General features: G+C 47.8%; 1 protein-coding gene and 1 pseudogene across 1 annotated transcript; both read left to right on the top strand.

Annotated features, from left to right (window-relative positions):
- Positions 1-1,250: 1,250 nt before the first annotated feature.
- On the top strand, positions 1,251-17,915 carry LOC144114031 (tubulin beta-4 chain-like; annotated as a pseudogene).
- A 943-nt stretch (positions 17,916-18,858) lies between these two features.
- On the top strand, positions 18,859-19,065 carry LOC144136296 (tubulin beta chain-like). The gene has a single exon (XM_077668533.1). It carries the CDS (start codon positions 18,864-18,866, stop codon positions 19,041-19,043), a length of 180 nt encoding a protein of 59 aa, XP_077524659.1. The 5' UTR covers positions 18,859-18,863; the 3' UTR covers positions 19,044-19,065.
- The last annotated feature ends 8,875 nt before the right edge of the window (positions 19,066-27,940 follow it).

The raw sequence follows: 27,940 nt of genomic DNA, 5'->3' as shown, positions 1-27,940 counted from the left end.
CTTCCTAGGCCGATGCACCCGTGGCCGGAATATGGTCACACGCGTACGGTTTCGTTCATTTCTTGGCGGGAACTTGTGAATGTCAGCGGAATTCGTCCTCGACATTTTAAACGGCAAATCTATATGCTGTATCAGGGATCACCGTAACACTGTTCGCGCGCATTAAGGCCACGGACGCCATGACCTGCGAACTGTCGCAACATGTGTGCATGCGACGCAGCAGCCGTCAGGCACGGCCGCCTTTGTTGGATACATGCGTCTGCTTATCTGAAAACAGCGCAACGGACGCGGACAATGACAGGAGTGGACACAAACTCAGCAGTATGCGTCCACTTTTGTCATTGTCCGCGTCCTTTTCGCCGTTTTAAGATATGAAGAGCCAACTAGACCGCACCTCTACCACTGTATGCTTATGTGAATTTGGAGATGATAGGCGTCTCGCACCTTGTGTTCTCTTCTAAGCATTTATCCATGTTTAAACGTTTTTCGCGCCAAAAGAACAAAAACAAAAAGGCATGCCGATAGCTTATTTCTCTTGATCGTTTCTTGCGGCAGAGGTGACGTGATGGCGCAGGTACCATTCAGCGATTGGCTGAATTTTTTTTTTTTTTGCTTTAGCTTGCCCTCATTATCGAAATGCTCTTGCTTGACTTGCGCGTGTTCTCGGCACCTGTAGATTCTCGTCCGCGAGGGGGCAATACTGGGCAAGCGAGTAACGTAAATGATGGCGAATTTGAAACCCCGCCGTGGTGGCTCAGTGGTTAGTGCGATCGGCTGTTGGAATCGAGGACGCAGGTTCAATTCCAGCCGCGACGGCCGCGTTTCGGTGGATGCGAAATGGAAAAGACCCATGTGCTGTGCGATGTCAGTGTATGTTAAAGAACCCTGGGTGGTCCAATTTACTCCGTGCAGCTAAAGGCGTTTGGCTCTGCAGCAGCAGCTAGGCAGGAAAGGGACACGTCCTCAGCCCTAGCAACACCGCACCGTCTTTTCAACTCCCCATTTAACTACTCCGCTCTCATAACCCGAATAACGAAGAACGCACTCCACACGGCACGGGTACAAACGCCGTACTCTTTCCTTTTCGTGCTTAGCCCCTGCCTCATGAAAACCGACCGAAGCGACTGGCTGGAGGGGCTTTAAGAAGAGCATTCGCCGCTACATTCTTGAGTTTTAACAGTCTATAGTTGTTTTTTGGCACATTTCTTTCGACACATACTATTTCCTCATTGAAAATTTTGACGAGAAGCATGACGGACGAATACCGTATGTGTTCTAATAGCATACCTACTGTGCAAACGTAAGTTTTATCAAAGGGGCTGCGAATGCTGATCATGATGATAGCATCACAAACGCACTCCCGATGGTGCATGAGCGCTCGAAAACGTTCTGCTCTGTCGTGTAACGCAGCGGCATCGAAATGTTTTCGCCATTATGTCTATGTGCCTTTATGCGCATGCAGACATGCCCCATGTGGCGAACCCACAGTTCCCTGTTCGGTGGCGCTCGTCTGCTCCGCATGCGTTCAGCATTAGAAACTGCGTGGCAGACTCGCTGGCAATGTTCCAGTTCACGCAACGGTAGTAAAATACTGACGGCTGTAAAGAAAAAAAAACCTGGTTTGTATTTTTCAGGCGGCAAGTATGTTCCCCGTGCCATCCTCCTCGACTTGGAGCCAGGAACCATGGACTCCGTCAGATCGGGACCTTTCGGTCAACTGTTCAGGCCCGACAATTTCATATTCGGTAAGCATCTCTTTTAGCTTCATATCTCCGTTGCTGTTTTAGCATGTACTGATCAAGTTCAGCTCAACGTCATCAGCTGCACGTGTGTGCGCAAAGGTTCGTGGGGAGCCGGGCTTAATTCTAGCCGCCCCTAGCCGGAAGTTTCTTGCAGCAGCTGCTCTTAGCCCATCGTAGTGTTCGTTAGGTTCAGCCACAGCTTAGGGTTAACAAAGGTAACTCGATTTGCTCGTACCTGTGCTCAGAATCGGCATTCATAGTCGGCTGTATAATCTTGGCTGTTTCCACTCTTTCGGTGGAAAATTCGCTGCGTACAAAATACAAGTGAACAGCAACTGAGGCGACCATTGCAACACGAAGCTTGCTGCCCTATGCGCCTGACATACGTTCCTGAGCGCTGAGTTTCCATCTTGAAATATGAAAAGTTATTTTATAAGGTCGGCGAATTTGATCTGAAGGCCGCTTCACTATCATGCGACTGAAGAAAAACTCGCGTAGAAACAGGAAAGGTTTCAGCGCAAAGCGCCTTAGCGGCTACCTTTTTGGTCAACGCTTATTGGCTCAAAACAGCGGCTCCCAGCAGCGCGGGGATATGCAGGTGGCGTACATATGCGCGGTAACTTTCGCAGGCCAGAGCGGCGCCGGCAACAACTGGGCCAAGGGCCACTACACTGAGGGCGCCGAGTTGGTGGACTCCGTGCTGGACGTGGTGCGCAAGGAGGCAGAGAGCTGCGACTGCCTGCAGGGCTTCCAGCTGGCCCATTCCCTGGGCGGAGGCACCGGCTCCGGCATGGGCACGCTGCTCATCTCGAAGATCCGGGAGGAGTAACCGGACCGCATCATGAACACCTTCAGCGTCATGCCCTCCCCGAAGGTGAGCATTCGTCGTGACAGCTTCCGCGCCGCCGGCACGTGTCTTAAGCCAGGACAGCGTCAATACCAGCGAGACGCAAACTTTTGTGGAGGAAAAACGCTAAGCCGCCCGTGTGCTGTGCGATGTCAGTGCACGTTAAAGATCCCCAGGTGGTCGAAATTATGCCGGAGCCCTCCACTACGGCACCTCTTTCTTCTTTCACTCCCTCCCTCATCCCTTCCCTTACGGCGCGGTTCACGTGTCCAACGATATATGAGACAGATACTGCGCCATTTCCTTTCCCCAGAAAAACCAATTATTATTATTATTATTATTATTATTATTATTATTATTATTATTATTAATATTAAACTGCCGTCAGATATGAAGGCTTCACCACGTCCGCATGTGGTGACCTCAGCGAGCTTCTTTCTTTCTTGATGTCTACCTACTACGGTGGTATCGAACACCGCACTCGCGCGTGAAGATGCGAGACTTTACGTCACCCACCGCTGCTGCCAAACGAATGGCGCGAAAACAGCTGCAGAGTGCAAGCGCACGACGGCTGTGACCTTAAAGGGACCATGAAATGGTATACACTGAGGTTAGGAAAAGCGCACGAGCGATCGCTATTCCATCACTCGTCACCGAACAGCAAAAAAATTATAAGCTAGCTTCATTAAAAGACTACAGACATGTAAATTTAGTTACGCGTTTTATTCTTCCATATGATGCTTTAGGCATTATAATACATGGATCATCGTCTGGTATTCGCATACAACCGCTAAATCACTGAGTACTGAATTCCTTCCCTCATGCTGTTTCGGTTTCATCAACCGAACGATGGTTGTGGCATGTAGTTCGACTTTAGATCATGTGAGGCACGAAAAAAACTGCAACATAAACGCTGACACGTAGTTTTAATTCACTGTAACGCTTAAACAAGCCTGCTTCAAAAGCTGGAATGAAAACAAACGACGTATCAGCAGTCATACTGCCGTTTTTTTCCTGCCTCACGATACTCCAAGTCCAACTACACGTCACAGCCATCGTTCGGTTGATGAAACCGAAACAGCATGAAAGAAGAAATTCAATTATATATTATTTATCAGTCGTAGGCGAAAACAACGCGGCGATACATGTATTCTAATGTCTAAAGCATCATTTGAAAGCAGAAAACATGCGAGCAAATTTTTGGTGTCTACAGCCCTTTAACACCGAAGATATCGGCGATTAAAAATGATGCTTCTTAGCTTCCCTCAACTCTTACACAACGACGTGCCGAAAAAAAAAATGGCTAGCGGTTTATCATTGCTAAGCACGAAATAGTGCGCGAAAGCATGGTGGGCCTCCCAAATTTTGAGGGTGGGCCAAACCCATTCTGGGGGTGTCGCATGTCGGTCCCGAACGTAGGTCAATTTTCAAATTTTAGGGGGTGGGCCAACTCTTATTTTTGGAGGTGGGCCAATTCCATTTCGAGACGAGGTGAAGCCTGTCTTCCACCTGAGCACAGCCAGATTCACCGGCAGTCGAATTCGGTCAAGGTCATTCGAAGGCAAATTTCGGGCTTCCTAACCATGTTTGGGACATTCTTCATGTGCCATATCAGGGCCGCCGTGGTGGCTGAGTGGTTATGGCGCTCGGCTGCTGGCCCGAAAGACGCGGGTTCGATCCCGGCCGCGGCGGTCGAATTCCGATGGAGGCGAAATTCTAGAGGTCCGTGTACTGTGCGATGCCAGTGCACGTTAAAGAACCCGAGGTGGTCGAAATCTCCGGAGCCCTTCACTACGGCGTCCCTCATAGCCTGACTCGCTTTGGGACGTTAAACCCCCATACACAATATACACCATCATGTGCCACTCCATGTGTTGCTGTCCTTACCCTGCAGGACCATCCCCAGAATTGAGCTTCATTGCCATGCACACCCATTTCCTTACTGAGTCTGGCTGAGTCTTCATTTTCTCCGCGTGAGACATCGTCGAAATCGTTAGGGGTTGGCTAGGATTGCTTTCGTGCTAACAGAAAACAGGTCGGGGCTGCGCAATCCCGCCCACGCCACCTGAGCATGCCCAATGGGCAGTGGGCGTCAGGCTGCCCAGTGACTGAGGAGCGGCTTAGTGTGCTAAGGCAAAGAATGCGAGGTGAGCTGTCGCCCTAGCAGACTGCGAGTCAGTGCGAGCAGCGATTTAAATAGAAATTGTAAATTATAGACATGCTGCACCATCATCATCACCATAAGCCTGACTAGGCCCACTGCAGGGCAAAGGCCTCTCCCATGTCTCTCCTATTAACCCTGTCTTTTGCCAGCTGCGGCCACCGTATTCCCGCAGACCTGCTGCATGTTTGCAAACAAACAAGGTGTCACTGCAGTCGCTAGCGGGCTCGCGGTAGGCTTGTAGGCGCGTTGTCGGTTTCTGCGAATCACCAAGTGGTTGATGCTGTTAATGCTTTGAACTTCGTAATTTCTCGAAGTGCACAGGCTCGCGTTGACCACGTACAGCCTATTCAGAGATATTGTTTGGCACTGTGTGTTGTATATATGATCAATTGCGAACAGAAAGCGTTGCTGCCGTTGATTTCTACGCTAGACGTGGAATAACATAACCACTTTTTGACGCTCTGTACAAGCCGGAATAATTCCACTTCGGGATAGCAGTGAGGAGAAGCTCTGGCGTTGTTTCGGCGGAGCAGACGTGCGCTCACCGTCACTTGACACACGTGCCGCGCAGCGAGGCAAGTGGGGACAGCGTCGTGTCTCCAGTCTCCTCTGTCGCGTGTAAGCGCTGCTTTTCGCCACAAGATCATGCACCAACGAGGCCGATTTGTCACCTTATTAAAATGGCCAAACTGATCGCAATTTTTTTGTGCAGTAGAAATTTAGAAAATTACGCTTTTTAGATGTGTGGGCGTCGAAGATTGAGCGAATCGCTCTTCTGGTGGCCTCGGCGCATCGCGAATTCCACGGGTTTCCGACGAAGGTGCACCACTATCTTAGTATCACTTGGAAGCGGAATGATCAGAAGATCAGAGGTTCCATTTATTGCAGTGCCTCATTTCTTTGACCAAAAGAAAAAGCTACGAGGGTGAACGAAGCCAACGAGAGAATAAACTTTAAGGTTGGTTTTCTCAGCTTTCACGTTTTCTACGATTGGCATCACTCATCCCTTCGTAATTTCGTAACGAATAAAAATAGAATGATTATATTTGCTGCGAATGAATCCTGAGACGTTGATTTATTTATGGTTTTGTTTATGAAGGTTTAACGTCCCAAAGCAACTCAGGCTATGAGGGACGCCGTAGTGAAGGGCTCCAGAAATTTCGACCCCCTGGGCTTATTTAACGTACGCTGACATCGCGCAGTACACGGACCTCTAGAATTTCGCCTCCATCGAAATTCGACCGCGGCGGCTGGGATCCAACCCGCGTCTTTGGGGTCACCAGCTGAGCGCCATAACCACTGAACCACCGCGGTCCTGAGAGATTGAGTAGTGTAATAAATCTGACAATTTTTTGTACACATGCAGTAGCATGTTGAAGTTATTTTTCTAAGAAATGTGTTCACGTAAATATGCATGCTAGAGTTTAACTTTTGTTTGCATACGTACTTTGCATAAAAAAAAAGAACAGTAGCGTCATCACACAAAGCAGGGCTTTGTGAACATGTTGGCATAAAAAATTTGCGCACTTTCTACTTAATTATTCCACACTCGATGACTTGACGACGGTGTTAATTATAATAACCCAACATCTGTACCAGCCAGCTGAAAGTAAAGCACAGCACTGAAATTAGCATAAAAAGTTCACAGTTGTGCCAAATTTGGTTACATCTCATGCATAAATAACGAAAATACTTTCAATTTCCCCGTCTCCTCTCAATCTCGCTGCATTGTTTCACCCGACAGTTTCTGTTAGTGTACCCCCTAAATGAAACGTTTGCATAGCCGCCGCGGTGGCTCAGTGGTTATGGCGCTCGGCTGCTAACCCCAAAGACGTGGGTTCGACCTCGGCCGCGGCGGCGGTCGAATTTCGATGGAGGCGAAATTCTAGAGGCCCGTGTACTGTGCGATATCAGTGTATGTTAAAGAACCCCAGGTGGTCGAAATTTCCGGGGTGCTCCACTACGGCGTCCCTCATAGCCTGGGTCGCTTTGGAAAGTTAAAACTCCATAAACCAAACCAAACCAAACCGAAACATTTTCCTAGCAACGCAGGAGTCTGATTGAAAGACGCAGGGGCTCAAGCCGAAAAATTCCACTCGCCTCCAACTACGTGTGCTGGACGCAGCTTCGTGTGCTCTCATCTATTTGCGCTAGCTTTATGAGATACTTTGGAGGCCGTTGTCATGCGATGGCAAAAACGAAGACAAAAGCACGCTGCAACTCGGCCATATACCTGGGGTGAAGAAGAAGAAGAAGAAGAAGAAGATTCGCTCGGCCTCTCGGCACCTCTTGGCCACCGTGAGACGACCAGCTTGGCCCTGTTAGGAGAACATCGTTCGACCCAGTGGCGTTCGTCCTGTTCATCGCTGCCCCGACGGCTCTGCTCTGCTGGGAACGATCGGTTAAGTTTCGGGTGGCTGATTGTGGCATTTTCTCTCTGCGTCTTTGCGCGGTAAGGCAGTAAGCCCGGACTATGTCCACCCAGTCTCCCGGCCAGGGGAGTTCAATCTGGTCGGCTTCTCTGTCAACTGATCTCCTACCGTTGGAAGCTTTTTTGCGCAGTGGTGTCGGCAGTATCCCTGTCGCGCTGGTGCCTAAGGATGGTGGTGCTATCAGGATGAACAACCCTGGTGCTGTTCGGGCTGCTCTCCAGTCGACTACTTCTCATTATGAGTCAATCTCAGAGGTTCGCCAGTTTGGACGTGGTGGGATTCTGTGCAGATCGCCAGACCTCGCCTGTGTAAGAGATTTACTAAACTCCTCATCCTTTGCCTCCCTTCGGGTAAGTTCTTTCATCCCTTCTCATCTGGCGTGCACGAAAGGTATTGTACGAGGTGTAGACTCTTCCCTGTCTCCGGCAGAGACTCTTGAGCTTCTGTCGGCTGCAGGTGTTGTTGCTGTGCACCGCTGTAGCCGGGATGTAAACAACGTGCGGATGCCCACTGAATCAGTGATTGCTACCTTTGCCGGCACTTCCTGCCCCTCTGAAATCAAGGCATGGCCTCTAATTTTTCGGGTAGACCCATTATCATCTCGGCCTCTGCAGTGTAACAACTGCTGGCGTTATGGACATAGCGCTGGCGGTTGCAAATCCAACTTGAGGTGTTGCAACTGTGGGGATGGTCAAGCAAAAAGCACCTGCACTGAGGAGAATGAGAAGTGTTGCCTTTGCGGTGGTGCGCACTCTGCAAACTACTCAAATTGTCCCTCTCGAGCTCAGGAAATTCAAATTCTGGAAATAATTGACAGGAAACGCTGTTCGCGCCGTGACGCTATTTCAGAGGTCAAAGAACGTGCCCGCGGTTATGCCGGTGTGACCGCTCGGCAAGGTGTCATGCTAGACTCAACGCTGTCCCAGGCAATTGCGGCTGCTGCGGAGGCTTCGATGTCTAAAATGGTAGAAAAGATTGTCGCAAGTGTGTCGGAGTGCTTTACAAATGTTCTAGAGACTCAGATTACACATGCCGTGCAGGCTAGTTTGGCACCTCTTTCGACAATTCCCTCTCCTCTTATCCGGTCTCAAATTCCAGTAGCATCACAACCCCAGGAACAAACTTCTGTCCCTTCCGCTGTACCTACCTCGGGTACTTCGAGGGATGTTGATATAATGTATGATTCCGAGATGGTGGAGCCTGATGCGCGGCTTCTTAAGCGCAGTGGGTCCCCCATGTCTTATTCGTTGTCTTCTCAGGGCACCCAGCCCAAATCAAAGAAGAAGCAGCTTGGCACTAAACCCAAGGATACCATTTTGGAGCAGGCAGTTGCTGCTGCTAGACTTTCGCAACCATAGCGTCGTTGCGAGTTCTGCAGTGGAACTGTCGCTCTATTCTTTCCGCTTCCACAGATTTACACTGCCTTTCTACTCAGCTTAATCCGGATGTCATAATTCTGCAAGAAACGTGGCTTTCAACTGACAAACATTTTCATATCAAAAATTACCGGTCATTTCGCCTAGACCGCCAGTCAAGAGGCGGGGGTTTACTAACTTTAGTCTCTTCAAAATTTTGCCACAGGGCTGTGGTATCTCTTCAACAAATGTCTCCTGACTGTGAGATTTTGGCGATAGACTTTGTACTTCCTCGGTGCTCTCCATTTTCAATAGCAAATTGTTATTTCCCCAATGGAGTCCAGGATGTTAGACCTCTGGATTTTTTACTCGTAAACTGTAAAAACCCAGTTCTCGTGGCTGGGGACTTCAATTCTCACCATGTGTCTTGGGGTTTTAGGACTAATTCATGCGGCAAGCGCCTTTGGGACTGGGTTTCTGATCACAACCTGATGTGCTTAAATTCAGGATCGGCCACTTATCTTCGCTCACACACTCAATCTGTTTTAGATATCACGTTCATTAGTCCTGGAATTGGCGTAACGAATTGGTCGACAGTTGATAGCGGCACTTCAAGTGATCATATACCTATTCATTTTGATATCATACGTCGTGTTACTCCGGCGTCTTCTCAGTTGCGGTCACATGTAAATTATGACAGATTTCAGACGGCGTTGCGCTCTGCCCTTGCTCCAGGGTCTAACATCGCCGAGGTCCACCAGTCAGTAAGAATATGTCTGGCTATTGAGGAAAGCCGTAAAAAGTCGGAGTTCCTGGTGAGGCCAATAAAAGGGAATTCTTCTAACTGGTGGAATGCGGACTGTACAAGAGATTACAGGCGGAGGAAGGCAGCATGGAAAAGCTTCTTGATAACCAATGTCCGAATAACTGGAGTGATTATAAATTTATTGCAGCCACCTTTAAACGCACAGTTTCTCGCGCAAAGGAAAAATATGACTCAGAACACTTCGATTATCTTTCAAAGGCGGACAACCGACGTGCACTATTCGGTTTTCTACGGTCTAGGAAACAGCTCATGTCCTCTCATAATTTTCAGTCATTAGTTATGTCACCTGTAGAAGCTATCCAGGCGGTTGAATTAATAGCCACAGGTCTGCAAAAGCGGTTCTCGTCTTTACTACCTATGCGACCATTGTTGTTTGCACCAGTCGTACCAAATGATAATGCCTCACAAGTAAATCTATCAGAGCTTTCACAAGTTGTCCAGAGATTGCCAGCTGCTGCTACTGGCCCTGATGGTGTTACCACAAAGATGCTCAAGTTTCTATTTGAAGAGTCTCCCAACTCCTTATTGCACTTAATAAACTACTCTCTCAAACACGCTTGGATACCTTCTGAGTGGAAGCTGTCCAAGGTGATCCCTTTACTTAAAAATCAGGGTGGAGGCTATGAATTGGATTATATTAGACCAATTTCTTTAACATCAAACGTGGTAAAGTTGATAGAAAGGTTGTTACTAATTCGGGTGTCAGCCATTGTGGACCGCAAAAGTATACTCAGCCCGTGCCAACTCGGTTTCCGGCCACGGTGTTCGATATGGAATATACATGCTGATCTTGAGAGCAGAATTCTCCTTGCTCGTCGTCAACGCCTGGTCGCGGCTTTGGTTGCGTTAGATGTCGCCAAAGCTTACGACAGTGTAGAACACTCCATCCTGATACATAGGCTACAGTCTCTTCAATTTCCAGATTATATAGTTGCATGGATATCTGCATTTCTTCATAACAGGGAATTCTTTTGCGTCCATAGTGGTGTTCATTCAGAGAGGTACAGACAAACGCGAGGTGTAACGCAAGGAGCTGTTCTTTCTCCTGTGCTCTTTATTATTCTGTTAAGCTCAATTCCTCTCCACCGCCATGTACGCACTTACATCTATGCGGACGACATTGCGTTTTTTGCTGCTGCGCCGGATATACATTCTCTGTATGGTCTGTTGCAGTCATATTTGAATACACTTGAGCACTGGTTGAGCGCATTACACCTGAAGTTAAATGTTGGCAAGTGCGCTACTCTTGTTTTCCCTCTATTCACTCCTGTAGTGGTCTCTCTCACTTGCCAGTTAAAAATAATACCGCAGGTTCAATCCCTAAAATACCTAGGGGTCATTCATGACAACAAACTCACCTGGCGACCTCACATTGACCATGTCGCGGCGAAAGGGGCTCGTGCCGTGGGCATGTTACGGAGATTATGTCATCACCGGTACGGCATGCGCAGAGATGCGCTATTAATGATCTACATAATGTATGTCAGGCCAATTTTAGAATTTGGATCAGTGTTGTTTTCAGGCTCGGCTACATATAAACTTCGCCCTCTCGTCCTTTTAGAGAGGGAAGCACTTCGCATGTGCCTCGGCCTTCCAAAATTTGTGGCTATCAATGTGCTGTACCTTGAAGCCCGCATTCCGTCTCTCTTATCACGACTTCAATTTTTAACTGTGCAAACTTACTTCAGGATCTATGAATCCCATTTCCACCGTTCCCAAAGCATTTTCTGTTCTCAGCCGACCTCCTTTTTTGGTGTCCCCTGGTCTCGTTTCAATTCCCCTCAGGTAGTGTTTGTGCAAAGATTACTTCAGCCTTTAGATGTAAACATTTATGATATCCTTCCTGCGCTTCGGAATGGGCCCACTATACACATTGTTTTCGACGACATATTCCCCAAAAATGCAAAACTTTTGCCACCGAGTATTCTAAATGGCCTTCTAGAAGATCATCTGAGGACCCTACCAACCGATATAGCAATAGCCACTGATGCATCGCAATGCAATGAAAAAACAGGTGTGGGAATATTTTGCTCCCATTTAGACTGGTCCTTTTCTCTGCGCCTTCCAGATTTCACCCCTATTTTTCAAGCAGAGTTTCTAGCAGTTGTACTTGCTCTACGCAAGCTAGACCCCTCTATTACAGCAGTTGCAGTAATTACTGATTCTTTATCTTTGTGTTCGTCCCTCGCTGCACAGGTTGACGGTCCCATTTTATCAACTTTCTTATCCCTACTTCCTCCGCATTTGAGTCTTGTTCATTTAGTATGGGTTCCCGGCCACAGCAGTGTGACAGTAAATGAGATTGCTGATAATCTCGCAAAGGCTTCCCTCAGCGGCCCCGTGTTGCCAATCATCCCGGCTACAGCCTACATTACAGCATCTAGATTTCGGCGACGTGCGTTTTTAAGCTCGCAAGACACATCACTTTTAACATCGGCGGATTATGAGCACCTTAAATATTATTGGAACAGGAAAATTTGTTGCTCTCGGCAGCTTGAAGTATCACTGACGAGGCTACGCTGCCGCATCCCCCCTCTAAATTTCTATTTACACAAGTCGGGTTTGGCGCTCTCTCCCCTTTGTGCATTTTGCCGTGAGCCAGAATCCATTGAACATTTTTGGCTATATTGTCGCCGATTCAACTCACTGAGAAAAAGGTTGCTGGAGGAGCCCTTCCAGCATCTTGGCCTTAGTTTGAGCAGCCCGCTCTTGCTATCATTTGGCGCCACAACATTTGGGTTCAGCCACAGATCTGTTTGCACCGCTGTTCAAAATTTCCTGATAGAATCTCACCGACTGCCTTGCTAAGTGTTTCAACCTTTTCTTTTCTATCAATTGTTACATTTTGACTAAATCATTAATATTTAATCACTCTCTTTATTATTATTCTTAAAATTTTAAAATCAAAACACTCATCCCTTTTCTGTTCATGACGAAAAATTCACCGGTGTTATGCTCCCACGTGCTTTTCCTTTTTGTTAACTGCGTTCAGGTGAATAGCCACCCGATTCTTGGCCGATCCCCCAGTGTGGGTATGTGCCATCTTTTGATAGGCTAACAACAACAACAACAACAACAACTCGGTAAAGAAGAAGAAAGGGCCCTTCTTTTCTTTTTAATCACTCGTAAATTTCACCCAAGGCCAAATAGCTTGGCACCATTTACCCTATTCTATGGGGTCTCCCCACTGAACCCTGGCCAATCCCCCGTCGTGGGTATGTGCCATGTCACGAAGGCAACAACAACAACGGCCCTTAGTGTCCATTGTGCTGATACGACCCGACGCTGTTCTACGGCTGTTCTATGTCGCCTCCCGCTTCATCTGGCCTCGGTGCTGAAGCGTGTCTTGGTGCTGCTGATCCTGTAAACTCCTGGTGAGGCCGTTCCGCGAGTGGGGGATTTGGCCAAGTTTTTTCCCTTTTGGATGTAGGCTTCATGTTTCTTAGGCTTACGGACATGGCTATGTCTTCCTCGGGCACAGGTCCAGTAGCCTGGTTCGCCAGTTTGCCTAAATTCTTTTTGCCAAGCCTATCCCTGTGGCTCTGGTCCCTGTAGGAGATGGTTTAATTAAGATCAAGAGCTCTCATATGATCCAGGAGCAGCTGAAGGCAGCGACCATTCGATATCTTGAGGTTTCCGAGGTTCGACCATTTGCCAAAAGAAGAATTCTGTGCAAATCACCTGATTTGGATTGTGTTGCAGACTTGCTGCAGTGCACCTCTTTTGCCTCACTCCTGGTGAAAGCGTTTATTCCCGAGCAACTCGCCCGCGTAAAAGGAATAATCCGCGGTGTGTATTCCTCCGCTACGCCAGAAGAAATTCTTGGACTTCCATGATGCCGGTGTGGGCATCCTCTCAGTTTACCGCTGCAACAGAGGCTGGAGGCTCTCGTATTCCAACTGAGTCTGTTATAGCAACTTTTGCGGGCTCCTCTTGCCGATTGGAAATCAAAGTCTGGCCCATTGTCTACCGTGTTGACAAACTGCAGCCCCGTCCATTACAATATGTAAGAACTGCTGGCGTTTTGGTCAGAGTGGCAAATCTTGCAAGTCGGCATCGCGCTGCCGCGTTTGCGGCGGTGCTCATGCTTCAGACGTCTGCACTTCTAAGTCTAATCTCGCAGCTGACGATCCCACCTGCCCAAAGATGAACAGTGTGTCTTGGACATTATTCAGCGCGATAGGTGCTCGCGCGCGGATGCTTATGCCCTACTTGATTAGAAGCATTGTGCTTTAAAGGTGAGCGTGCCCTTGGCCGGTTGGAGAGGATCAGCAACAAAAAATTTGGTATGCGTCGGGACACTTTGCTCTTTCTGAATAAGACATGTGTACTTGAATTTGGCTCTGTTCTCTTTTCTGGGTGCACAAGGTACAAGCTTGAACCCCGGTTTGTTATTGAGCGACGCGCTCTGCGCCTTTGCTTAGGTCCGCCTAAATCAGTTGCTAACGCTGCGCTGTACTTGGAGGCGCGGATACCTGATCTAAATTTGCGGCTCAGCTTCTCACTGTGCGGACGTTTTTAATGTCTTTGGAGCCTGTTCCTGAATTGGCTAACCCTATATTTACAACGAACCCATCTCTATTCTTTGGTAATTTTTGGCCTAGGTATAAGCTTCCTCAGGTTGTGTTCACTAATTCCCTGCTGTCAAAAATTTCTGTATCAATAAATTCTGTAGTACCAGTTAACCACCGCCGGGCTGATACTGTAGTCCCCTTTGACGACACCTTCCCAAGGAATGCTAAGAATCTGCCTGCAAATGTTTTAAATGGGCTTATTAAGGAGTGTCTGGATAATTTCCCTAACCATACTGCCGTTTTTACAGACGCCTCCCAGAAAAATGAAAAAGCAGCCATTGGCATTTACTCAAGGGCTCTTGAACAGAGTTAATCATTTCGGGCTCCTGACTATACCCCTATTTTTGTCGCCGAGTTTCTGGCCATTGAGTTGGCCTTAATAAGGAATCCCTGCAGTATCTCTCAGGTTGTTATACTTTCAGACAGCCTTTCCGTCTTGATAGTGCTCGAAAAATCGAGAGATACTCCTATGAGCCGTTCCCTTCAATTTCTTGTTCCACCACACATTACAAAAGTACGCTTTCACTGGGTCTCTGGGCACTGTGGCATTGCTTCTGATGAGAGAGTTGATTTTTTTGCAAAGTCCGCCCTTGGTGGACCTATTGTCCCGTTCGTCCCTAATACTGTCTACTTGACTGCAGCCAGCGTCTCCACTACTTGAGCCATGAGCCTCTCCTTGCTGCAGCGAATTTTCAACACCTGGCATCTCCTTGGAGTGCGCGGATGTGCAGTTCAAGGCAATGTGAAGTGTCCACGACCCTACTGCGCTGCAGAATACCACGACTAAATCTCTACTTATGTCGATCAGGGATATTTCTGACCACCCTATCTGAGTCTTTGGCGAAATTGAGTCCATAGATCACTTTTTCCTCTTTGCGGTTAACTTCTCGCCGTACAGCTTACTTAGAGATCCCCTCGCTCGACCGGGGCTTGCTCTATTTATTCCGATTCTCCTCTCCTTCGGGGCAAGCGCCAAGGGATATGCATTGAAACCAGTGTGCGATTTTATTCACGAATATATAATTGCATCAGGTAGATTCCTCTGCTAGAATGAGAATTCCCTGCTTTTTCATTTCCGTTTTTTTAATCTTGATTTTTAATCAAAATTCGAGTCTAGGTCACAAAATTATCTAATTACACTACTCCTTGGCCATGAGTGCGTTTGTATCAGCATTGCACCCTGGCCAATCCCCCGCCGTGGGTATGTGCCATTAAGCCTGAGGTCATCATCATCGTCATCAACTCGGGCAATGCGATCGCGGCTGCTTCTTTCCAAACAAGCTTCGCGATCATGCACCGCCTCATGAAACAGCTTATGACATACGATGCAGTGAAAAAGCACGTGGCTTTTAGCACACGTACAGAAACATGCCAACGTGGCCGTGCAAAAACGACACAATTTAGCAGACTTCTTTCTACACAGACCAAGTAATTATGTCGGCCATATTAAGAAATGGTCTGAAGTGAATATTAAGTGCCATGAACGCGGCTTTATATGATCGTATAACTTCCACACACGTTTAAACATTATCTGCTATCAACAAAAGACCGCATTCCTTGGTGGTGATTCAGCCTGTCAGCGCCCAGTGAACACCAAAATGGCTCGACGTGATAATTACGTGCGCAGACATTTGTGTTTTTTTTCCCTTAAGCAATTATAAGCGTACTATGCTGATGTTCAGGAGAATGAACGCAACTCCCCAGCTACGAAGTACATTGCCTGGAAGCGGCGATCGAGGCCCAGACTTCGCGCTTTACTACCGTGGCCCATTCCTTAATGCGGTATCTATCAGCGAGAAACATATCGAGGCGCGGGCATGATGCAGTTGCGCAGTCCCGCCAGCAGCTGCAGCAGCTGGTGGGCACGGGCAGGCGGAACCTATTTTGCCTGCCGTGCCAAAGGCGCTACTGACATCAGCGCCACCGCATCTGCATGACGTCGGGGCGTGAAGGAGGTGTGTGTAGGGTCCACGCAGAGCTTTTGAATTTGACTCGAAATAATACTGACAAAGGCCACCTCTACTGATCGCTGCCCTAGAATTTGACCATCAAAATAATTTCTTGTCCCTTTAATGCTCGACAATGGTAGCGAGAAATCGAAGAATCACAGTGCTTAAAAATGAGAAAATTTTTCTTGTGCATAGATGTGGTAGGCTTTGCACCACGTCGACAGAAAGTGCGAATTCAAGCGCATTCAAAACTGCAGGTCTCCGACACCGTCGTCGAGCCCTACAACGCCACCCTGTCCGTGCACCAGCTGGTGGAGAACACCGACGAAACCTACTGCATTGACAACGAGGCGCTATACGACATCTGCTTCCGAACCCTGAAGCTCACCACTCCCACATACGGGGACCTCAACCACCTGGTTTCTGTCACAATGTCCGGAGTCACAACATGCCTCAGGTGACGAAGCTTTCTTTTCTCAGGGATCGTAGTCTATTACTGTCACTCGACATCTCTATATGCGAAGCTGTAGTGAGTGGCACCGATCACTGCCGTCTAAGAATGGCCCGATGCCCACAATGGCCACAGGCGCTTAGGCCTGCAAACTACTTCACCACACCTGAAGAGGGAATAGCTTGTGTTGTGTATAACTTCGTAGCACAATTGGGGACATGAATGGCGCGGCGCCTGCAGGCCCTTGTTCGCGGTGCTTAACGCAAAAAAAAACAGTCTTAAAGCAACTTAAGTAACCATACACACGCAGGTTTCCCGGCCAGCTGAACGCTGACCTGCGCAAACTGGCTGTCAGCATGGTGCCCTTCCCGCGTCTGCACTTCTTCATGCCCGGCTTCGCACCACTCACGTCCCGAGGCAGCCAACAGTACAGGGCGCTGACCGTGCCAGAGTTGACGCAGCAGATGTTCGACGCCAAGAACATGATGGCCGCCTGCGACCCCCGCCACGGCCGCTACCTGACGGTAGCCACCATCTTCCGCGGCCGCATGAGCATGAAGGAGGTCGACGAACAGATGCTTAACGTCCAGAACAAGAACTCGAGCTACTTTGTCGAGTGGATCCCGAACAACGTCAAGACCGCCGTCTGCGACATCCCACCCCGTGGCCTCAAGATGTCTGCGACGTTCATCGGGAACAGCACGGCCATTCAGGAGCTGTTCAAGCGCATTTCAGAACAATTCACTGGTCAGTCATTTATCAGAATTGCTCGAATTACATTCTACTCACAGCACAGCCTGCAGTTCACACGTAGAATCTGCAGTTGCATAGAGCGCCTACTTCATCGTTCAAGGGCAACTTTGGGATTATTATTTTTTTTTAATCTTAAGGTGGCGCTCCCGTAATATTGCTTAAAGCCCTCTCTGTTCGTTGCAATCTGTTGTTAATAGAACTGTGAGTAAAACAATCATCAAAGAGCAAAAAGCAGAAAACCTAAACCAAAACAGGGGTGTGTTGGATGCGGTGTTCTTTTGTGACAACAATGACGTCACAAACAGTGTCGGCAAAACTTTTGTACGCGCATTTCACTGACAAACCACAAGCTGCAAGGAACGACCCCGTTCATTAAACATCTCAGATGACAAGCGCGACATTTCCCTGTTCACCAAGTGCAGACCGTGTATCAAGGAGGGGTAATGTTTCCGACGTTACAAATTTAGCAGTGCCCGTAAAAATCACTCATAAAGAGGTAACGAAGCGGCCACCTTTAAAGAGACTCTGAGGATAAATTCAAGTTGGCCTGTATGGAAATGAAGCAGCGTTCTAATTGCGAAAGACACTTTTATCACTACAAAACGGAGCTTCTACCACTAAGGCTAGGCGAAAGGGAAAGAGATGGGCATTTGTTCCCGTGCCGTGGGGAGTGAGCTACCTCAGACCTAGAGTCACTCTACTCAGACCTAGATACCCTACACAATCTCTAGAACTTCCCCCATTCAACCCTGCGCACCTCTAACCCGAACAGTGGACAACCCAAACGAGGACAAAGGTCCGTCCCCTTCCCTAGCCAGGTAAAGGTCAAAAAATGAAATACAGATGCCGCCATCACCGACTGTTTTTGCAAGCAAACTACAGTGCTTGAAGAGTTTTCTTCCTTTTTTGTTTTTTGGTCGTGGATCCCTGAGGCTAGTCTACATCGCTATTCACTAAGCGGTGGTCACGAATTTCGCTTGTCTTGACGTCACGAGTTTGAATCGAGAAGCGGGAAAATTTTTAAATCCAATTTTCTCGACATAATGCGTATTTTGTTGCCGGATAAACATCTACATACCCCATAAAGAGCCGAAAATCGATTTTTACTAAAAGCAAATGTCGGATGTAGTTACGCCCTTTAGATGGCGAGCGTGTGTGAGCACTCCCTCCTCACGCTAATCCGCTCCTCCGCTCAGCATACAAAAGAAAACTTGGATTATTCCACTTCTGTTGCAAGTTTAGGCAGGCCTATTTTTGGACGCCATCGCTCAATCCGATCCTCATGATCGAGAAAGGCGCTTTTTGAAATCGGATACTCAGGAATTATGGACAAAAGTATTTTTAAGCGGGAAGCCGTTCATGAACGCAGTTTTCTCGTATAATGCAAGATTTCACTAAAACAATCAATATATCCGCAGATCACCCGAGGCAGTCTCTTAGTTTTTTTTTCTATTCACGTTTTCGCTATCTTCAAAAGCGTTCCGGTGCGATCGCTGGAAACACTTTAAAAGGAAGATTTTGCTACATATCAGAATAATGGACCATTACCTTCAATATTTCCTTAACAGTGTCTTACAATTTTCCAATTTTCAAAATTTTTGCCGGAGAAAGCTGGACTGGGTGGCGCAGAAACAAAAATCCGAACAGCTGGGTAACTTGGTGGAAATAATTCGTACGGATAGAATTGAACTAGCTGTATAAGTTCCGCTGCAATTCGTGAAAGCCTACAAAAACAACTAATATTCGTGGTGCCCGTCTTAATTTGCAGCCATGTTCCGCCGCAAGGCCTTCTTGCACTGGTACACTGGGGAAGGCATGGACGAAATGGAATTCACCGAAGCAGAGTCCAACATGAATGACCTGGTGTCCGAGTACCAGCAGTACCAGGAGGCCACAGCCGACGACGAGGGAGAGTTCGACGACGAGGACGCCCTCGCCGACACTGCCTGAGACACCGCCACCGAAATTCCCATTTGGCTTGCAGAGTTCCGATAAAATAAACGATGTATATTAGGCAAGCCAGGCTACTGGCCATGGCGAGCATTTGGTTTTACGAGAAAAAAAAATTGTTTGGTGTGACGCAACACGAAACTATATATATTCGCAATAAAGTCCCAGCATGAGTTGGAAATAACGGCGAGAGCAAGGCTGTTCTATCACTTGGAGGCGTGTAAGCTCCTGTTCTTGTTGCTTGGCAAAAAGAGGGCGCCGCTACTGATGGTGACAGCGCTCCATAGCGCCACAACGAATGCAAGTATGCTGGCGCTACCAACGCGAACGAGGACGGCTTAAAGAAGCCTCGGAGAAGTTGCATGTTATATACAATTAACAGCTGATCATCAATTTAACCGTAGGTGAAATCTCCGCGACGTGCGGCACGAAGCGCGGTGGTTGCACCATGTGCTCGTATACTGATATTGGGAGGGGGTGGAGGATGTTCGCCCCCAATCCTCAAAGCGAGAGGAAATTTTATACAGGAAAACCATGCTGAACTCAATTTAGTTTTACAAAAAAAAAAGTCGAAGAAATGCATGGTTCAAACGGACCTCCCCCACCCCCCCCAACCGCCCTCTCCAAGAGTGACCCCTATCCACGCCCGGTACCGGTGGACCATCAGAACAGAGTTGGATTAAATGCTTCAACGGTTGTTTTCTCATAAATGCGTTTGACCAGCGCAGCTGTTGAACGCTTTCGCGATTGAGTGTAGACCATGGTGTAAGAAAATATTCTTACACCACGGTGCAGACACTCCACCAGCACCTGTGCGGAGCGTGCTCGAACGGCTATTGGGTGTTCGCGGTGACGTACACGCGGTAGGGTCAAGACCAATTTCCCAATCATCTCATCTCACAGAATCTGAGCACCAGGCCAGGGGAACATTAGAGACCGATGGGTACGCGGCGGCAGGGGGTCGAATCCCGCACCTCCCGCAAACAAGGCGGATGGCATGCGCTAGGGCACCGCTACGGTGCACGCCACAAGTGAGCTTCCCTGTAATTAAGAGACTGCTCGAACGCGGAGTCCATAACATTACAAGAGCTTTGAGAGGTCCACATACAAGCCCAGAACCTTTGATTAGGTGCTGCCGGACGACACATACTCAATCAGCAATAGGCCTGCATCACTATCTCCGCAAACAATACATCACTAAGAACACTCCCTACCCAGATCTGCACTTCGATCCATGTCAAACCATTACCGAGGAACATGCACCCCCACCGTAATCAAGGTCGGAGAAAGGCGCGCGAGGCAGCGCGACATAAATGGTATGGGGATGCGTTTGGGTGGATGCCACCTGCGATGAGCATGGAGCCACTGCGGTTGTCCGCAACCCCCACATAGCCTCCCTAACTTTCGAGCTTCCTTCAGGCACCACCCCTGAGGGAGCCGAGAAGACCGCTATTGCTCTGGCATACACAAATGTCGGTTACATCATCAGTGAGTCAAAAACAGCCATTCTAAACTATGCCAGGAACAGGGTTCACCACCCTGCACAATCCCTGGTGCACCCCCCCCCCCCCCTATTCTAACGCGCTGAGCTCATCTGAATGCTTGCGCACTTGGGAAATCCCAGCAACGAGGCCGCCGACTCCTTAGCCCGAGAGTCTAGAAGTCGGGCACAGGCGGACCTCGTGGGGAATTTCTCGAAGGAGCGTATGCACTCGCTTGCTGAGCTCACCACAAACTCCCGCGCTGAGTGCCCTCATCTCCCGCCACCCCACCCATCCCTTACTACCGCAAAGAAATCAGTCTGGCGTCCCCTGCAGACGCACACGCTACTTACACCAGCCCATCTCTATACATTTAAGCCGGTACCCCCATATGCACCTTGTGCTCCCGCCCCAAGGCCACCCTTGCACACATCCTCCCGTCATGCCCGGCGTCCCCTCCCCCCGCCGGGCTGGTGCCTCTCCGAACCTGGGAGGACTAGGACACCTCGTTGCGGTCAACGGACCTGACCAGGCAGAAGATCGTCGTCAGCCAGGCGCCGTGTCACAAGAATGGATGCATTGTATTCTTGCTTCTAGGTCATAGATAAGCTTACCTATCGCCATTTTTCCTACACTGAATTATCGATATACCGGTATATCAACTATTTCGTGAACCCCTTCGAGTTTCATAATCCAGGTTCGACTGTAATATTTTATTTACGAACACAAATAAAGTGACCCGTTACAGTGGCTTTGGCGTTCAGCACCTGATCCCAAGGTCCTGGGTTCGATCCCGTCCGTGGCGGCCGCATTTCGATGTAGGCGAAATAAAAAAACGCCCGTGTGCTGTGCGATGTCGTTGTATGTTAAGGAATCCCATGTGGTCTAAAATCCGAAGCCCTCCACTACGGCGTCCCTCATCGCTCGTGTACGAACCACAATTCACAAATCGAGCGCTGAAAATGTGCGTCGCATGCAGCATCAGGCAGAACTGATCCTCTTTATGAGTGGCAGCTTTAAGTGGTTTAACAGAGTATACTGGGGGGCCCGTCCATATGCTACGTTTTCATTTATATTAGCTCTAAGTGGGCCACATGCAAGAATATCTGGTACGGATCCAATTGGGCTTATTTTTGGAAATGTGGCGGAGAGTTTGAAGTCTGCTTCACTTCCGCCACCGGTTGGCCCGGTATATTGCACTACCTCCGCAATCGGCCTTGTCTTCAACGCGTCTTTACTATCCTGTCTTTCTATCCCATCTTTCAACTCTCCTACTATCTGCACGTGGTAGCGATTGTGGCTCGGCTTGAGCCAGTGAGCAGGCCTGTGCACTTTCCTTTTTTCTTCCTGGCAACACAGACAGACAGACAAACCATAGGGACAGGAACGGCCGCAACGTTTATGCCTATGGTTTGTGTGTCATGCATGCTCGCCTGCGGCCTACTTGGAGCTGCCACTTGATTAGGAAGCTAGCGGTTAACCTTTCTATAAGTGTTCCAGTTGGAATGCCCCTCCTATTCCATTTGAAGCTTGCAATTGGTTCCAAGTAAATAATGGGATATTTTCCGATTGGAAGCAAACAATTTGTTTTGTGTGGGCCGGCATTACAATTGGACGCTCCAACTGGCCTTCCAATGGGTTCAAAATATACATGGGAGGGCACAACCAATTTTAATGGCCGCCTTCTTAAATTCGAGAAACCGAAACTATGCCGCCATTTCGTCTCCTGACGTCATACGGGGGAGAATTAAGGTATAGGAGGACACAATCAATTTTAATGGCCGCCATCTTGAATTCGCGAAACCGAAACTATGCCGCCTTTTCGTCCCCTGACGTCATACTCACATAGTTCTACCTGGATCATTCCACGCCAAACATCCCAGGCGTTGCGCTCGACCATCTCCAATTTGTTCAAAAAATTCGTGTAAACATCGTAATGTGCGTAATGAAAGCCTGAAGCATTTTTGCCTAAATATTTATTCGTGAAGTGAGGGAAGATTGAATATTCAGAAAAAATGAGAAAACAGGCACTGCTAAATAAGCAAATATTTAGAAAACACTCCAAAAAGTTTTTCATTGACATTTGCACAGATTCTGTCTTTCGATACAATTCGGAGCATGCTGCTTTACACGGCATAAATATTTTTTTAATCGAAAAAAGTATGAAAATGTGTCATTTTTCATTTTTGTCATTTTTTGTTTTAAATATGAACTTTCTCTCGGAAATTCTGGAATAGCCGTTTTGTTCCTGTAGATGTCCAGTACCTATAATAAATTTTACAGGTGATGAAACTGCGGATGCAGAAGGAAAAAATCTAGTTACAAAAAGTGAATTTTGAGCCAAAACACTCGTTAATTTCACCCTGACGTGGTTCAAGTAAAAATACAAACAATAGTGGATTACGTAAAACAGCTTATTGCCTTCCATTTCTGAAGTTTTTATCGAGGTAATTTTTGTTTAAAGTTTAAAGTTGCGTCGTCTCTTAACGCCTCTTCACCGCAGAGCACGATACTGTAGACACTGTAGCCACGCGAAACCTTATAGTCCTTGTTCTTAAGTGAGGTTTGCACTGCAGGCAAGCATGGGAACACTGAGTAGTCAAACAGGTGTTCGTGCGAAAAGATTTTCTTAACGCTGCTAGTGCGGCACATGCCCAAGTGGGCTAGCTGTTTGGCGTGATTCTGTCGCAGTCAGTCATTCTTGTCGGCGCCATGAAAGACGTAATCAGCAGCATAAGAGCTTGTGAGACACCGATCTGGAAATGACTAGAACGATGCGGTGTTGAAACAATCCGTGACGCAGTAGCACCATGTGGTACCTGACCTTTGTGGCCGTCAGAAGCTCATGTCCGGTTGTTTCCGTTGTGATTAGTTTGTTGTATTTGATTTAATCAGTGCAATTTCTACATTAATACTCCAGCGACAACTATAGACGAGACACTATGCTGGTGAAGCACCTTCATGCGAGCGACGCACCTATGCCAACGCCTCCTAAACTTTTCAAGGCCTGTGCCCTCTCTAGCGACGTCAGCACCCACCGTCCTACCTGGGCATTGCCATTGCCTGCGGCTGCCTCCGGTTCTCCATACCGGCCTTTCCGTCCCGTCGCCTCCCGGCTCATTTTTCCCCTCTTGTTACACGCAGCTAGTTCGTCGAGCCAGTCGCCTCGTGGTCGCTTCAGTGCTGTTTTCCTTGCGCCCGTTCTGCGACATGCGGGCTTCGACATGCCTAACAAGTATTGTGTACCTATGTGCTCAAGCAACTACAAGACGGGGAACAAGGTTCAAGTGTTTCCTTTGCCAAAGGATGAACAGCTTTACAAGTGGCTCAGTGCGATTCCCCGGAAGGATTTGTGCCTACTGCCAACAACAAGGTACGAAGCCATTTTCTCTACATGAACAGTATTTAAGGGAGCCATGACAAAAATTAAGCTTTACCTCGATATTAGATTGTACTGCATTGGTAATGTGGTGCGTCGCACTTTTGCTATTGTAAAACAGGTGTGCGCCTTACACTTCCATGCATCCTGCCTTGAACATACCTCATCGTACACCAATCCCCGGACAGGAAAGGTGTTCGAAGTCCCTCTAAAAGTGCCACACCTGCGTCTTGGGTCAGTGCCATCCTAATTCCCTGGCTGTCCCTCGTACCTGTCAAAGAAAGATGCCGTGCCAGCAAGGAGCTCCCCAGATGCCGAAAAAATGCGCCGGGAGGCAAATGTCTTGCTCGTGCTATTGAAGTGTCAGCAGCCTGCTATCGACAAGAACAAATGCAGTGCAAATTTTCATCTCTGCATGAAATTATGGAGCGCTTAAACGTCAAGTGTGTCCCGGTTGAATGGACTATTATTAATCACGCAAACTGTAGCATGTTCTTGAATATTGCAAATGAGAGTGCGCTGGTCCTACAGTGTTCTGTTACTGTTTTCGCATATCTTCGTATCACGGCGTGTTTTCACGGCAACTCAGTGAAACGTTTAGGAGATTTTGTCGTGCCTGACGAAATCGGTGACATCAATGTCCTACTTGACGTATTAAATAAGCTACAGCAGATTTCTGACGACAAAGGTTCATCTGATGGCCTTACTGACCTGATAGTAAACCTCATGGAAAAGTTTAACGAAAGCGTCCGCAAAAACAGAAAGGACTCTGTTAAACTTCTGAGGGAACAAGTGTTGTTGCTTGAGAGTGACTGCAGTACTCATCTCAAACAATGGTGCTTGCTTGCATCTGCATACTATATCTCCTCATGCATACAAGGTTTTGAGGGGCTCTGGTTGTTTGACTTTGCCGCATCCGAGTACCATTAGAAACACCTGCTCCTCTTTCCACCTATCACCTGATAACTAATCAGGTGATCAGAATTTTCTTAAATACATTGGCCAGAGGTTTAATAAATTGAAATCGCATGAGAGTGCTGTTACTTTAATGGCAGACGAGATTCACGCTCAGCCATTTATGGACTTTACGATGCCGCATAAGGTGAGGATTATTTACCCACATCTAGACGATGCAACGCGACCCATGTTTTACATCATTGACGCTGTGTAACTGTTAAAGTGTGCTAGAAATAATTGGCTTAACTAAAGAAATCCTAAAGCCAACTTTTATTTTCCTATGTTTAACCTCACTGACAATTCCGTCCACCCTGACATTATACAGTGGGCATCATTCAAGGATCTCAGAAAGCTTCACAAACTTGAATCTTCTCAGCTCTTGAAGTACAGTTATAGGCTGCCTTCGAAGGCTTTAAACCCAAGCAATTTACAAAGGCAAAATGTTAAACTAGCCTTACAGGTTTTCAACATCTTTGTGGCTGAAGCCTTGGACATGCACTGCGATTTTCCTGTACTTTCACGTGCGAAAGAAACTGCCAACTTCATCAGAATAATTATTCATTGGTGGATGGTAGTTAATGTGAAGATGCCACACAAGGGCTATCACTATCGCGACGTATACGAAGAGCCAATTTCATCGTTGAATGATGACCCTAAGCTATCCTTTTTGAAAGCCTTCAAAATCTGGCTTGACGTATGGAAATTTTATAAACACGAGAATTGCACGCCACAAAGGAAACTTTTAATGCTCTGTGGCATTCAGCATATGCTCTACTTGAATTCTCAAAGTATTGCGTCTATGAGCTCGGTTTTAAGTACGTGCTACTCGGAAAAGTGCAAACAGACGGCCTAGAGAAGAGGTTTCTTCAGTACAGACAAATGGCTGGCGGTAACTACCACATCAGCATCCGACAGCTTCACGAGTGCGAAGGCAGAATTCGCCTCCAAGGCACGCTTCCTGTGATGTGCGCCGGTGACTTCAGCGACGATGAGGTCGGTTGTTTGTCAAGTGCTGCACATTCCTTCAAAATTGCTGAGTTTACAGAAGGTCTGAACAGTTTGAGTTCACGCGCGCCTGTGTTTGGCTATGTAGGTGCTTTTGTGCTCATTCTGTAATGAAAGCCCTGAACTGCGATTTCTGCCGAGAGCAGCTTGTTATGGACTGCGAAACAACAGAACATGATGATGCCGATGTTCACTCTTTGATATCTAGCTTGAATCGAGGCAGGCTGGAATTCCCAAGTGCATGTGTCGTCACTGTCGTGATGCACACCGAGGTAATTGTAAAAAAAGCTATTACAACCAGAGAATGCCACAATGTTTCTCCAACACAAAAACCAGAGGAATGTTGTTCAACAACTGGTTATCGAATCGCTGCCAGAGTTTGGCGACCTTGTGACATGCTTGAATGGGCACGTCAAAAAGTATGCTTTTTTCTCGCACGCCACAAGCCTGGTCCAACACTCCATGTTAGCATGCGCTAGCTGCAAAAAATATCACTGTAATTTTTTACTTACTAAAGTTAACTCTTTGGTTACCAGTTTACTACTGGGAACAAAAGTTTCCCGGACGAGAGTTCTAGGAAAAACGTTTATTGTAGATCCACTTCGCTACCCAGTCGCCTGATATTGTATGAAGGCATTAAAGGGACTATGCAATGAATAAAAAGTCACTTGTAAATGTTTTCAATGCTTAGAAATGATGCTAAGAAGCATTCACACCAAGTATGAGTCTTCAGAACTGAGCCAGCAATTTATTATGAACTTTTAAAAACCGTGTTTTTCAAAATTCGCGGGCCGATTGGTGTACTCGCAGTGACCAATTTTGGAACTAAAATCGTGGAACAAAGACGTCACTGTACCATGACGTCGCCAGGCCACCACACACTCTCATTCGCTGGAGCCACAGCAGCCACGACGTCATGGGCACACTTCCGGTAGCCGTAAAAATCACCTTCTCGTGCCGCCGCGCGACCCTCTCGCACAAGAGCGAGCCAGGGCATTGCCTTCGCGCATATGGTTTCAATTTTCCTCTGCAGCCTCCGTCGGGAGTTCCGGAGGCACTCGCACGGCTATTCGTGGGCACGCATGGGGCTAGATGCCCATCGCGGCCGTAAAAACGAGCAAACGCGGTTCGTGTTCTCGCCTGCGCTGACGATGTGGGCCCTCGCCATTACACAGAAGTTCCGTATGGTGTTTGGCGCCAATGTTAGTTTTGGGAAATTTCCGAGGTGTCGTTCTGGACCGCGGGGCACGAATTATCTGCAGAGGTGATGATCTGCAGTGTTGGGGAACGCCGCAACAGTAGGATCCTCCCCGCTCGCCAGAGGTTGTAGAAATATACAACCAATAGGAAATGCGTGGAACGAGCTGCAGCTGCCCATAGCTACCAAAAAACGTGCAGTAATTGATTTACCCCTCGAAGTGACGGTATTATCAGAAACCCGGTGGCGGCCTGAAGAAGCCGAGCATCTGGTCGAAAGATGCTTTTGTGACCATTAAAAAACTGTTGAATCACCGGCGGTGCTGACATTCGAACCCAGTACGTCCTGTGTATACGGGGCATATGCTGTATGCTACCAGGCCCTCACTGCGATTTTTGAACAGGAACTCTGATTTCGCGAAACCAATGAGTGCACTTTTTGGGGACGTCCTCATCTCGTTTTTATACGTAAATATTTGTTTCATTTCTGACTTCCTTCCTCCAGGAGTCCGATCCCTTTTATTTGGATTACTCGCAGCCAACTTTGTTAAAATTGGACTGGATGTGACTGGAGGCAGTTCTGAAATGAGGTGCAAGAAATGAGGTGCATGTAAACGTACCACCTGTTGCAAAACTTCCTAGGCCGATGCACCCGTGGCCGGAATATGGTCGCACGCGTACGGTTTCGTTCATTTCTTGGCGGGAACTTGTGAATGTCAGCGGAATTCGTCCCCGACATTTTAAACGGCAAATCTATATGCTGTATCAGGGATCACCGTCACACTGTTCGCGCGCACTAAGGCCACGGACGCCATGACCTGCGAACTGTCGCAACATGTGTGCATGCGACGCAGCAGCCGTCAGGCACCGCCGCCTTT

Source organism: Amblyomma americanum, chromosome 1 (assembly GCF_052857255.1).
Source record: "Amblyomma americanum isolate KBUSLIRL-KWMA chromosome 1, ASM5285725v1, whole genome shotgun sequence".
In the NCBI taxonomy this organism is placed as follows: Eukaryota; Metazoa; Arthropoda; class Arachnida; order Ixodida; family Ixodidae; genus Amblyomma; species Amblyomma americanum.
The sequence above is the reverse complement of the archived record's forward strand: the minus strand, read 5'-3'. Positions and strand labels throughout refer to the sequence as shown.

What these genes read in the sequence shown, in the direction of transcription:
- LOC144136296 (XM_077668533.1), top strand. Translation starts at nt 18,864, where the DNA reads ATGTTCCGCCGCAAGGCCTTCTTGCACTGGTACACTGGGGAAGGCATG.